This window comes from Aplidium turbinatum, chromosome 9, assembly GCF_918807975.1.
Source record: "Aplidium turbinatum chromosome 9, kaAplTurb1.1, whole genome shotgun sequence".
Taxonomy (NCBI): domain Eukaryota; kingdom Metazoa; phylum Chordata; class Ascidiacea; order Aplousobranchia; family Polyclinidae; genus Aplidium; species Aplidium turbinatum.
The window spans coordinates 8,214,453-8,229,130 of NC_137480.1; the positions used below are offsets into that span (position 1 = coordinate 8,214,453).

The 14,678-nt window shown below is 38.2% G+C and overlaps 1 protein-coding gene across 1 annotated transcript; it reads left to right on the forward strand.

The window, feature by feature from the left end:
* The first annotated feature begins 816 nt into the window (after positions 1-816).
* LOC145777584 (4-galactosyl-N-acetylglucosaminide 3-alpha-L-fucosyltransferase FUT6-like) lies at positions 817-14,035 on the forward strand. The gene is made up of 6 exons (XM_082589000.1): positions 817-1,846; positions 6,998-7,105; positions 7,865-7,969; positions 10,463-10,536; positions 11,188-11,304; positions 13,200-14,035. Exons 1-6 carry the CDS (start codon positions 1,610-1,612, stop codon positions 13,984-13,986), a joined length of 1,428 nt encoding a protein of 475 aa, XP_082445126.1. The 5' UTR covers positions 817-1,609; the 3' UTR covers positions 13,987-14,035.
* Positions 14,036-14,678: the final 643 nt, after the last annotated feature.

Sequence of the window (14,678 nt, forward strand, 5' to 3'; positions counted from 1 at the left end):
AGGCGACCGTTCTGTAACAACATACAGTATTAATTTTTTAAAGCTGCCACAGCTTTCGTTTCAGTGTTATAAATATTAACGTTCAATGTCGGTTCAATTGAAGACAATGGCACTATGACGTCACTATCAGCCCCCAGTTTTAACAATCCCATTGTACGTTGTCATGGCCTCTAATATAGTCCGTCTTGGCTCAGAGCAATGAGCTCATAGCTTGAAGACAGATTTAGACAGATTCTAAATCTTTTTGCTTTTTTTCTATACTAATCGCTCTGTAAAATTATCTATTTACAACCGGCAGTCCTGATGTTACCGGCAGCCGTACGTTTTTATTAATGATTTCTTCAGAAGCAGAATTAGGCCTAATGGTTTTACTATCAAAAGCTGAAGTTGTTTACTTTTCTACATAAATTTACATACTATAATTTCGTTTTTATGAATAACTTAACTGTAATTCTATTTTAAATCTCCAATAAAAATTTATCAATTTAGTAGGCTACTATATATGGTACTCTCTATTTTTGTATTTTTGTTTAAGTTTTAACCGCTTTTTCAGAATATTTAGAGAATTATATGTAGGTTAAACAGGCTGTTATATTTACTTTTGTTTGAGCTATTCATTTACTAAATCTTAAAATGCATTGACTTCAGAGCAGGGGCGGATTTATAGAGGGAGGCAGGCCCCCCCCCCCCCGAAATTTTGTGAGGAATTGATGAAATTGTATTTTTCTGCGTCAAATGGTTTGATATGCTTCTAAACAGCTGATATTAGTTCCACGGCGGACTTAACTTATCCCAGGGGGAGGAAATAATTTTTTGTTATTATGGTTGAAATTATCCATCGATCAAACTCCGTTATTTTCTTTCATGTAACTTCAAATACATTTTAAAATACAACGTTTGTTGAAGCTGACTCAGCTGAAACCAACGCTGAACCAAATGACCTCAGTTGAAACAATCTGATGCCTTGAATGGCTGTGACATCACAGTGGATAACCTGTCAATGATGATTGTGGCTTGCAGTTTGTACTCTGTGCTGTTTTCAAGCTGAATGCAGAACAAATTAACGAAAAACTGTACAGCAGATTCACGCTAATTGCTAAGTTACGCTGCTCTAGTGAACGCAGCGAGAGTTAAGTTTGGTGAGCTAATTAAGCTGGTAATAGAATAAGGCAGCACAGGAAAGGTTCTATTAAGCTAGCCTACCAGTACCACTTGACAAAAGGTAAAACTAATGACAGTTTAAGAATACTTGAATGAGGTCAACGAAGCTCTGTGCCGTCGGCTTAATTTGTTTTTTGAGTAGGCTATGTTTTCACAGCAATGCAATCGAAGATGATGGTAACTATCTGCGAAGTTCCAAAGACGAACAGTTTAATTCAAAACACAACAGAAAAACCTCGGTGTTATGAAATCGAAATGAAAAAAGCTTGTCAGAAGGCTATGCCAACACTCGGATTTGTAAATTTTGTTTCAGCCCTTTCTCAAGTAGCTTGTTACATCATTATTGAAGTAGCTTAGTTTGATAAGAAAGTCTCACTCCCATATCTATCTATCTACAAAAAAAGGCGTTTAATTTCACTCTGAATCTTTGAATGAAATCTTGTTGGTCATGACTGTTTTGAATGCAAAGCCGATAAAAAGTTTTGGGTTCGTATTCTTCCTCAGTTGCGCAATAGCCACGTACTTCTTCATGTTTACCAAGTATTCTTCTCAATGGGATGAAGTTCTTGGGATCTTAGGATACAACCACTCCGTCAATCAAACTCATGCATTGGCGACTCCAAACAAATCTGATCCAAAATTAAAAGACCACCTGACTAAAGTTTTGAACAGAACTAAAAGAAAGGTAATGTTGTTTATTTGTGTTCTTATTTTTTTAACCTCGTGCAGTCAGTGGCGGACTTAGTACGTAATTTATGGGTGGGCCTAGGAAATATCTTGGTAGGCCTTCACCAATAATGCCACGGCGGGCCAGCATACAAAATTAAAAGTAGTATAGTGGTACAAAGGTTAAAGTGGGAGCCCATCATGCTGTGAAATCTTCTTCGTTTGAACCTTCTTCGCCACTTCAAGGGTCGAGGGGGCTCTGCCTTTTACCAACCTTGGGCAGTGGCGGTGACGTGGTCTAGATGTTTGGGCAGGTGTCGAGCAGCCGTTTAATTGATTCGTCATCCAGGTCACGCAGACCACGCACGCCATTTGGCGCATGGTAGATGGCACAGTTACAGATGGTGTGGTTTGTTCCTCCTTGCCGCACTCACAGATCGCGCATGGAGCCATCCCCCATTTATGCATGTTGGAGCGGAATAGTCCGACGCCAGTAACCAGGCGGTTGAGCCGCACCCAGGCCTTCCTTGGCAAATGCATTTCGGTTGGGTGAGGGCTGGTGTCGGAAATGAAACTTTGAAGTCTTAAGGAGTTCTTCCACTCGGAACTCCATTGGTGGTCAGCCCAGGTAGCCGCACTGATGGATTGGTCTTCAGCGGTTTTCATCAGGAGTTGTGCGGCACGTACAAATGGGTGTCTCGATTTCAGTCGCCGAGGTTGCACGCTCGCTGACTCGTAGAGACTTGAGTGGAGCAAGTGGTTGGGGTTCGTAGCGCGGAAAGTAAGAGACAGGATGGCTTCTTCGCGACGAAGCTCAGCTGGTTGGATGCCTGCAAGGACAGGAAAATTGTCCGATGGTGTAGGTCGCAGGCATCCTGTCACGATACGCAAGGCGTCGTTTATGGCAGTGTCGATTTGATGGCAGTGGGCACTGCGGCTCCAGACAGGTGCACAGTATTCTGCTGGAGCATGAGCTAGCGCAATGGTGGCAATGCGCAGTGTGTCAACTCCGGCTCCCCAGCCTGAGCCGGCCAGACGCCTTAGCAAAGCTGTGCGTGTTGAGATCTTTGTGCGTAGTGACTCCAAATGTTGACGGTAAGTGAGCGACCTGTCCAGGACTAGCCTACCCCTAGATATTTAGGGTTTGGGCAAAAGGGCAGGGTTTTTCCATTGGCGTTGATCTTGAGCTCACGCTTCGCTTCCCGGTTGTTTAAGTGGAAGGCTGTCGTCACTGTTTTGGTTTCGCTGAGCTTCAGTCTCATGCTGTGAAATAGCGATGCCACAGACAATTTAGTGCCACTTGGTTGTTCTAGTGTTAAACATTAATATGTTTTTTTTTTCATGAATTTGATTTTGGGTGGGCCCACTGTCAATCTGGGTGGGCCTGTACCAATCAGGCCCACCCGGTAGATCCGCCCCTGCGTGCAGTAAATGAAGGTGCAAAGGTTGATTTTCGTATTACCGAGATAAAAATCAATTTGATCTTAATAAAATGCTATAATGAGACCTGCGTCAAAATACTTTACAAGTATGCGAAACTACCAGGAATAACCTATCAAAGGCTTTGTTAGCTCGAAGATAAAGATTCAAAACCAACCAACCAAAACTAATGTTTTGTGGTTCTCAACCTTTTCATAATTGCGTACCATTTGAAAGTTCCTTACAGTCACGGGTACCACCTCATTCCAGAAACAAAAAATTGAAGGAATAAACTTAATTTGAATATATATTATTATTTTTACAAAACAATGCAGTATATCTCTACAATGAAGCAACATCAATGAATAAACTGGATTGAAATTATTATTATTACTATTTATTTGCGTCAGACAAAGCTGTCCATATCCAAAACAAAACAACGCAATAATACACAAACTGCAAATGTACAAAGGTCACAGAGAGCCACTTTGGATGTCGTCGGTTTAAGAGTTTACTAAATATCTACTGTTACAAAGCGGTGGGATGGCGCAACGGATAAGGCGTTGGCTTTCCAATCATGCAAACCTGGTTCGACTCCCGGCTTCAGCTGGTTGTTGAAAAACACCGCTCACCTCTACCCAGGGTGTAATAAATTGGGTGGGCGTAGTTGCTGAAGTAAAGGCGGCCGAGAGAAAGGAACTGGCCACCCTACTCTCCTTAGTGCCGAAGGCTTAGTCTAATGAGAACCTTATCTTCTCGTTCCCCGAGGCTTGAATCAAGTATGGGACTCACCTTTACCTTTTTACTGTTACAAATTTACATACAATGAGCGTTGGAAGAGTTGAAAGTATTCAGAACGATAAAAACAAGCAGATGACATCAGGTCTGATATAAAGCGATTTGAGAAGTGTGGCTACATTGAGGTGAGGTGGCTACATTTACTTTTAACCCTTTGAAGGTTGGGGGGGGGGGGGCTGTCAATTCAACTTTTTTGTATCAACAGTTGTATCTCTAAAACCACTGAGGCTGCGACTACGAGATTTCTTGACTTTTCCTAACTTTTATTTATCTTTATTGAGCTGAAATTTTGAGCGAATAAAGGTTATAAATTGAAAGATATAAGGCATTTCTCAGCACATCCTCTGAAATATTTCATATTCTATTGTGAAACATTTTCCCACCAGCTGGATGAAAGTAATTAATTTGGTAGGCACTTTAACATTACCCACTCGTCGAAGAGTGCCTGCTTTTCAATGTGAAATTGCTTTGTGTTTTAGTCACAATATTCCTTATAAACTCCATTGATTGCAGTCATTAAGATCCTTCTTGCACTCAGTTCAGTTGCAGAAGAAAAAATAGTATTAGCAGAGGGTGGGAATCGAACCCACGAAATCAAAATTACTACTCCTCTGCCCTAACCATTAGGCAACGCTGGTTGTAGCGAAGCATTCAGTTAAATCTCTTTGTATCAAAAATTTTCGATCAGAATATCACGTGTCGAGTCACATGACTGAAATCAGCTGAATCGCGAGTACGCTTTTCGACGAGTGGGTAATGTTAAAGTGCCTACCAATTAATTTGGCCCATGTCTCGTTAATTCTAACTGTTTCACAGCGTGAAGGGCATTGGCTGTATGTAAAATAATGTAAAAAAAAATTCATCACAACATTACTGTGCACGTTCTTCATTACTCTACAAAAAAATAATGTGTAATCTCACGCTACAAATTACACTCATAAGTGACCTCAACATTTCAACGTATATCTCTAAAATTCACATAGTTTTAATTTTCGGATATGCTCAGCGTGAATAATTTTACAAAGTGAATCCCAAATTTTGAAACCGTGCCAAAATAACAAAGATATCACTCCTAAAGCATAAGAAGAATTGACAGCCCCCCCCTCCAAACTGAGCAAGACTCCAGGAGCCCAACCTTCTAAGGGTTAACGTCGATCGCTGGGTAATGCCTAAAAAAATGATGACATGAGTATGACATCGAAAGTCATGCCAGGGTAGACCAAATTGGCTCAAATTCTTTGACACGATGATCATTAAGACTGAGAATTTCTGCTTGCATTCGTAAAAGTGATATCAGTAGCTGGGAGATGGAATGTTAAATCAGCGGCGAGTAGAAGAAAGCAATTAATTAACTCGAAAGTTGATTGAACAACTCTTTTAAGCGTTTCAACTTTCGCAGCGCTAACTCTTTAAACAGCGATTCAACATCCAAAGATACATTCACCGATTCAAACTCTAATAGCCTACAGCAGAGTTGTCCTTGAAATGACTAAGAGGTTGGGGTTACGAAAAGCCAATCTGGCAACAAAATCTTCTCCCCTCGGATGGTTTTAAAAACTGTAGTTCTTCTCTCTATAAATTTAAGAAGCTTATCTTTCAATGTCCAGACAGAATGAACGTATGAACAGAATGAACGTATCGAGTGATGGAATTTTAAATCCTTACAATAGAGCTTAAAACAACTGAGGCAGGTCTATTTCAACTAACCTGTTGATAAAATTTACAATGTTCTTATCTTACATCTAGCGCTGTTCATAAACCAAAGCTATTGTGATAAAGTCAAGATAATCCTAGCCTACCATCTTGGAAGTAGTAGCCTACGCGTACCACAGGTTGAGAACCACTCTAGCCTATTATATCAGTTAGGGCTGAGAGTTTTTTTTGTCACTCCAAAATACTCTTTGGTCGTTTCAAACCTTTTGATCATCCGAAAATCAAGGTAGATCTCTGAATTTGAAAAGTCCGTTTTCATTTAACATATGCGTTACATGTGGTTCGGAACTGAGTTTTAAAACAGCAATTCATTTCGTTCGTCGTTAAATTGACCTCCCAACTTTGCGATGATGTCTGAAGCTTTTTTTTACTAGCATTAAAAAACCAAATGAGAATGTTGGTATGACCACTGCATCATCAGTAGTTTATTTTTAAACTTTAATTTTTACACGGAGTGAAAATTTCGGTTTTATGAATGGAAATGAAAAAGTGGTCTGTATATGGATAGAGACTGATCATGGACTGGTTTTTGAAATTTAATCAGCTCATTCTAAAGGAACTTATAAAATAAATATAGCATCCTTGTAACAAGTGCTGCATAGTGCATACTTATCTACAACAAATCTGCTTTGTTTTATGCTGTATCTGCGAATAAAACCTTTTTATTGCTAAGCAAATACATAAGATTTCAGACTCTGACTGAACACAACCCAGAAGTAGGCTAGCCTGCTTCTGGGTTGCGTTCTAACTGAATTGGCTGACAATCGCCGATTTATAGACATTTTTAAGGTATATAAAAAAGTGAATAAAAAAAATAACAGTTAACCTCTCAAGTACATGTAGCTCCACACTTAAAAAAAAATTGTAAAAAATTAAAAAAAAAAATTTAAAACAAAATTGTCATATAAGGATACAAAATGTCTTTTTAGACATTACTTTTAAAGAAATAAAAAAAGAGTCAAAAGGCATGTAAATTTCACTCTGTGTGGAGCTACATGTACTTGAGAGGTTAACTGTTATTTTTTTATTCACTTGTTAATTTATTCATATCAGTTTGTATCCTCTGTGGATCCTTCTCTAGTATCATGGGCCAATCCTATAGATGTTTGCTGGTACACCCCTTCATTTTCTTTGAATTTTTAAGGTAGCCTATGTATTGTAAATTATTAAATTGCGAAATAGCGATGTGCTTTGTCATATAAGGATACAAAGAATTCTCAAACTAAATTTTTTTTTAAAGTTTATGAAATACGACACTTCCATCGATCCAAATCAGAAATCGACTCCAGTGTTCGATGCAGAGTTAAAAGACCAATTGAAAGAAGCTTTGGAAAAAGCTCAAGAAAAGGTACCGTAACATTGCAATTTGTCACAACAACAAGCAACATACTACAGTAGCAATGTTTTCCCCATCAATTCAGCAGTGAAATTTTTTTGGAATGAAACTTTACAATTGCCTATTATTAATTTCAGTCCATGCTTTTTCTTCTTTTGGGGCCACTACAGGTCACGTTATTTGATTTTAGCACAACAGCAGCAGGCAGTGGATTGGGTGTTCATCGAACGTTGTATAGTCCACATATATACCCTGAGGTCGGTATATTGAAGATTGATAGATAATGCAGAGTGCAGTGTGAAAGTCTGAGCCACACGAATAAGATGGTGAGTCGTCAAAGCCCAATGGGAACATATTGCTATTGAGACGGTCCACCAAAGTTTATAAGCGATTGAGCTTCAGTTCGGTCCCATGCTTATGACGCGTAGTGGTGAAGTTCAATTAAAAAAATCAAACTAGCGAATGAAGTGAAGATAACGGACAACGTTGAGGAAATCATTACCTGATAGTAAGTTATCATCTGCAGAACAGAAAACGACAGAATGGCATGAAAACACTGATGGAGAACATTTTTCAACGGTGGCATGGCAAATTAATGATGATAAATTCAGCATTATTTAGCTATAACTATCCTCTCCAATGAAACATTTTTTACCTACACTACTACAAACGCCACTCTGAAGAGGTTGCCAAACTACAGCAGTTAAAAAATAATTCTCGTACTCCATATTTAGTCGATTATTGAAACAGTTTAATTTTTTTTATTTTCAGGAGTATACCATCTTGGTATGGGCCGCAATGTTTGGGGTGAAGTACCCTTACTATGTTGATCCAGACAACTGTGGAAAATGTGCGATTACTCACGATAAGTCCTTGGTGAGTTACCAACAGGGATATGGAAGAATGAAGTTATAAAATAAATAAAAAGTCAAATAAGCATAAAGTCATAAAAAGATCTAATAAAACGTTTAGTAACAAAGTTTGTTTTAGAATGTGGAAGCATGTCTGCTAATTCTGTTTCCAACTCAATAGACTGATACAATGCACGTGTATAGATAGATATAACCTATGTGTAGTGGTGTAGCCTATAACTGTAGTCAGGGTTGCCATACCGTCTTTATTTCTAAGATTTGTCCTTATGTTGAAGGGCAATGTCTTAGAAAACATTATGTGCTTATTTCTAAGAAATGTCCTTGTTTTTCACTTGTCCTTATATGGTGGTGGATGGTGACTTGAGTTCTGCTTTGCGGTTACTGCCCAAGCATGGTGGGATGGCGCGGCGATAAGGCGTTTGCTTTCCAATCATGCAATCTTGGTTCGACTCCCGGCTTCAGCTGGTTTGTTGAAAAACATCGTTCACCTCTACCTAGGGTGTAATAAATTAGGTAGGGTAGTTGATGAAGGAAAGGCGACCGAGAGGAAGGAAATGGCCACCCTACTCTCGTTAGTGACGATGGCTAAGTGAGTGCAATGAAAACATTATCTTCTCATTCCGATGTTTTGATCAAGTATGGGACCCACCTTTACCTTTTTACTTTATTTTGTCTTATTTTTAACAATTACAAAACTTAAATATTTTTTTGGAATTTACCAATAAGTGGTAGGCTATCGATTTGAGAAGCATCCAAGGCATATCAACTGGATCTTCCCAAGAGATCAAACAATTGTGCAGGAGAAAGTTAAGCTGTTGGCGAAGCAAACTGATTTACCAATGGCAATGAAGGATGAGTTGTTCGATGAGGTCTCGCTTGTAATGCTCTGCTCAAGAAGATTCCAAATGATGTGTTTCGCAAGGATGAACCTGAGAAAAAGTAGATGAAGATCTTAACTGGTGATGACTCTTTTCCATTGCTCTACAAGCTGGTTAGCATAATCTTCTCTCCTCTAGTCAGTAATACGTTTATGGAGCGAGTGTTTGTGATATGGCATGGCCCCGATAAATGCAAAGATGTGTTTAAAAACGTTTGTTTCGTATGAAAATTTAATTTTTTGATTGTCTTGATTTTGGGGTCCATGTCTATGGCAACCCTGACTATAGCTTGCCCTACAGGCTGTATGATATTTAGTTTAGTTATTATTGATATTTAGATATGTTATTTAGGTATTAACATTCAACATACCTATAGCTTGTGTTCACAATGGTGTTACCGTATGATTTCCTTACACAACTTTTGTTCTGATGCAAAAAAAAAGAAACAATTTGTTTTCCGCATACATTCTACAACGGTCAAATGGCCTCATTTGTTAGTTTGGAGAAGCTTTTTCGGCTGCATAGCTGAGTGGTGAGAGTCCTGGTATGATGCTTGAAAGGGCGCCTGTTCGATACCGCTCAAAAGCATACGGCTGGCTATTTGGCAGGGAAAACTTAAAGGCATGCTTGAAAGTGGACAAAAAGATGATTGGCTTTCTTGTCACACTCTAACTCGCATGGTTTGCAAACCAGTGGAAGATAAATAATCGAAAAAAATCTCCCTAGCCGAGAGAGTCTGTCTAGATCAGTGCTCTTCAACAGAGGTTGAGCGGAACATGTAGTGGAGTTCCGTGAGTTTAAAGAGTTCCGTAACGGTCTCTCAAGAGCTTCTCGATTTTTAGGAGAATTGATTTTCTTCTTCAGTTTATTGATGCGTGATTCTAAATTTTTAGATTACCGTTCTGCATTCACACTCCAAGTAGTCCAGTTAGTTAAAAGTTATTTATGACTTTGCAACTTTTGCAATAACTGTTTATTTGTGAAGTGTACAAATACTTTTTGGAGTGTAATAAAAAAAATATTTTTGTTTTCTTACAAGCAATTCGTGATTTCTAAATTTTTATTAATAGTGATTTCCGTAACAAACGCAAAAGTATGTTTCTCGGCAGCCAATTTGTAGCAAGAATTGACAGCGATAGACACAACCGCTCGCTGTACTAGTGAGTGCTTAGCCTTGTGTTGATAGCCGGGAAGAACGCTGCTTTCTTCACAAAACGCAAAAGTAAATAAGAAGTTCCGCAATGACAAAAAGATTGAAGATGGCTATTCTTGATTAACCTTTTTCCTGCCATTGTTCCACAAAAGGAACAAATTTTTCGGTGCTGTTACACTTTTAAATTTTAGTATAATATAAATATTGTAATTTATTTTGTGCGATGTTAAGGAGTCGTTATGCCTTATGATCAACTTAACCCTAAAACTTCACAAAATAACTTTTTATCATAACAAAAACAAAATATGTAAAATTTTCTGAAATCCGATGCGCGGTAAATTAAAGGTTAAACACATGAAGGAATGAAGGACCTATATTTAATACACCGCACATTAAAAGTGTCAGTGATGTTGTAGGTTATTTCTAGTTAGCATTGATGTTAATGAGTTTTTATTATTATTTATAGGTGTCTGACCCAGATACAAAAGCTGTGATTTTCTATTTCACCGATTTAAACTTGACAACAATGCCACCAAATAGGTGAGAGCCTGTGACTGCATCCAGACATATGACTGATTGCTTTACTAAGAGCATAGTGCTGTAGCGAATCTCCCTCTTCATCATCGTCAGTTCTAGTTACCATCAACACCTTTCGTCGTCGTGTGAACCTCTGGGGCCGAGGTCTATCGTTTTATATACCCCAGATTTACAATGTTCCCGGACTAAGCTGAAAGGCTACTAGAGAGCAGCCAGTTTTTTGTTTTGATGCAGTGATGATGATCCGATGCAATGATACTCTGTAATTTATTTCTAACCTTAATAAAATTTGAAAACGATTGCGTTTTCTGTTGAAGTAATAGGCCCACGATAGGGGTGCCCAACCAATGTTGATGATTGATAACGATCTGTGCAACTTTGCGATGTTGACTCTGATCTGGTAGATTGCAAGAGGCTGGTTGCTAACAAAGTAGATCTTTGGTCAAAAAGGTTGGGCACTCCTGGCCTACGATAATATAGCTCATCACACTGCTGTAAATGCGTAAAGTAAAAGTCAGATGTCTTCAAACAATTTCTTGCATTTGAATTTTTCTGCAAGTTATCCAAACCTTCAGCCTAAATTAGAGGTCGTCTACACTCTTCAGCATTTCTAGCTAATCACTTATTTAAATTGATGAAAACCACATTTTACAGGAGACCTGACCAGTTGTATGTTTGGTGGACATTAGAAGCTTCTCCTGCTCTGTATACTCTTCGCGGGATAACATTGAAAAATCTCAATGGTATTTTCAACCTCACCATGACGTATAGGTTGGGAAAAAGTTTTTGTATCACATTTTTGTGCATACGTCAAAAATCAGTGTTAGTTGGGTAGTAGTAGCCTAACGTACGTTGAATCACCCGTTTTTCAACACGTTGTCATAAATTTAATTCATCACTTTTTCAAATTTATTTACGCTGTATTAAACCAAATAAGCTTTTCCATCTGACAACAAGGCACTGGACATCATCTTATCAGCACATTTCTGTTAAATAGCTTGTAGCTGCTGAAGTTCTTGTATTTTTCACATTGTGCTTCCACTATTATCTCTTACTCTAAGGGTTTATTTATGTTATTAGATCTTATAGTTATTGTTAATAGCAATTACAGAGTTAGTTATGAAAACAGTGTTGTTAACCAAAATTTACAACACCAACTGCATTATGTAGATTAGAATGATGGAAAAACACCTCGGTGCTAACAACATAAAATATATTATTGTTATTTCCAATTTACAGGCTACTAAAAACCTACTTATGAAAACATTAATTAGTCTTATTAAGTCTCCATTTAACAATATCGTTTTGTCGTTTCCAAATATCCATGCTCATACCTGGTGGCTAGCCTAGTGGATTAAATGGGTGAAATACAAGTCAGCAATGCTCCTTACATAGCAGCGACTGTTTGTCTTGCCAAGACAGTGTCACATGCTCTCACGTTCGAGTGTTGATCAAGCACTTTCACCATTCAGTCACTAAACAGATGGGTCGAAGTAATCACGTCCAAATAGGTTTACATGCTTGCTTACCAACAGTAGATTTGACAAGAGTCTTAGGGATATCTTTTGAGCTGGGCACGGCATGGTTTTAGGGATCCGTAATCTTTACATGAGGCTAGGCAGTTTAAAAAAATTAACGCGTATTCTTTTGATAGTGCGTTTTTCTAAGAAGTGTTTTAATGTAGAGGCCAAAAAACCTCATTGGTCCCTGACCCAAATTGTCCTCTCAACGGCACTGCTTATCATGTAGGCAGAGAATGGGATGGGATGGAATGGAAGATAAATTTTGGCATGGAAGATGGAAAATGTCAAGGATGGAAATGGATTGAAGATTTGAATGATTGGATAGAAGGCAATCTTCCATCATTTAATCCCAATTCCATCATATAGTTTCTGACACATTATTAAGACATACCGGGACAAAAGTTGTAAAATAAGATGAGTAAAAGTGTCCGTTTGATTGCGTTTCTTCAACAGAAATAATTGGATTTTCGGTTCATAGTGAACCAGCGCGACTGCTGCCAGGAATGATTGATTCAAACTTCGTGAATAGCATCATAGTTTTCACTTCAGTCATTTAAATGCACTACATAGCTCTTGAATGATTCTATTTATGTGAGCCCTTGAACAATTAATCAAACAGTCAGTAAAAACAAGAACAATATGTGCATGGTAGCATGCAGAAAGATTTAAATACCAAAGAGCTAACAGTGATAATAAGCTTAATCAGTCAATCAAGCTTGTTTCAACATTCTTAGAAAAATACTGCTGTTAAATGTTTAGCATAAAATTAGTGTTCTATAGGCAGAGATGTAGGTAGGCTACGCCGCAAATATCACTGCGCGTACATCACTGCCTATAGGCTAGTTTGTTGGCTTAGATGCCACAAATTTGCTGATGGAAGATGAAAGAAATTTTTGAGATGGAATGGAAGATTTCTGTGATGAAATGAAATTGGGATGGAGGAAAATTTAAAAATAGAAGAAACGTCTTCCATTCCATACCCTGAATGTAGGTTAGCCTATAATTTTAGCCTAACTCGCATGCTAACACATGAAGTCAATCTGTTGTCTCCGACAATAAGAAAAAAAAAAACTTCGGTTTTGGAAAATATAACCGAAACATAGCAGGCTAGGTTGTTGTTATTAATATTTTTTTATTTTACAGGAACCACTCTGATGTATATTATCCGTTTTTCTTTACTGCGAAATCTGCGCTGGAATCTATACAAAAATCTGGCTCTGGTGATCCACAAAAAGACATTGATGACTTGATGTCAAAGAAGATTCATCTTGCGTTTTGGGTGGTTTCAAATTGTGGTTCATCTCCTGCTGTGAGAAGGCGGATGCAATATGCCAAACAAATTATAAAAGCTGGTCTGGCACTAGACACGTTTGGACATTGTTTTTACAATCGACTTAAAAGTATGGATATCGCAAAACGTTATAAATTCTACTTCACATTCGACAACGGTTATCACTGTAATGACCACATTTCTGAAAAGTTTCACAACGCTTTGAAGCATGATGCTGTCCCTGTTATCTTTGGCGCAAAGAAAATCGACTATGAAAAGTTTGGCCCCTCAAATTCTTTCATACATACAGACGATTTTAAAACGCCCGCCAAACTAGTGGAATATTTGAACTATCTTGACCAAAATGACACTGCATACAAAGAATACTTCAAATGGAGAACAATGTCACCTGAAGACATGCCTCATCCATATAGAGCTTGGGGTTTTTGTCACTTATGTCGCATTTTACACGGCATTAATGTGGATAACATTTATAATCCTATGTACAACGAGCTCTACTCCGACATACCTTTGTTTGGATACCCAAAAAAACCTCGCATTGTGGATTCATTGCCTAAGTTTTTTTATGACACAGAAGATCAACAATGCTTACCAGATTATTTTCTAATTGCTCACAACATTTTTTACGATGCTCAGTAACTGAGTGTGGGACCACTTTTACCACTTTACTGCCCATTCAGCATGTTCTTCTTCCTTCAATAATAAATTGCTACCGGTGGCCTAGCCTACTTGTAGCCAGAGATGGGCAAGATCACCAGTTTTGGTGATCATTAAGATATCAAGATCAGATCACCAAAACAACGTGATCTTAACAATCAAGATCGTGATCTTGAAGATCAAGGTCACTTTTTCTAAACTTGAAAAATGAAGTTTTTGATCAATGGATGTTGCAAACAAAAACCGTTTACTATAAGCAACCTGGTTAAAGACAGTGATGTACGCGCATACAAAAAATATTGACGCCGTCAGCGTTAACGCAAACGTTCGAAAAACCATACGCCGTATGCGTCAACGCAACTTGTAAAAAAGGTTGGCGGCGTCAGCGTCAGCGCATCCACTAGCGTAAATTAATTTTGTTTGCTTGGCTGCCAAACATTCACACGGTATAAACCACTCGAAACAAACAAGTTTTATTTTGAATTTCCACGAAGAAACACAAGCATCTGAAAGTGTTTATCTGACACTTTGCTGTGTTTTGGTTCCAATATGCTTTTGCCCATTGAAAACATTCTTTCAACTGCAGCGCTGGAAGGTATTGGCGTGTTGTAGCGAAAAAAAAGACATTAAAAAGTATGCGTTGACGCTATGCGCTAAAAAACCGCGAAAACTTT

Coding starts and splice junctions, on each gene's coding strand:
- LOC145777584 (XM_082589000.1), top strand. CDS start 1,610: ATGACTGTTTTGAATGCAAAGCCGATAAAAAGTTTTGGGTTCGTATTC. Junction 7,970..10,462: donor TTACTCACGATAAGTCCTTG/GTGAGTTACCAA, acceptor TATTATTTATAG/GTGTCTGACCCAGATACAAA. Junction 10,537..11,187: donor ACAACAATGCCACCAAATAG/GTGAGAGCCTGT, acceptor CACATTTTACAG/GAGACCTGACCAGTTGTATG.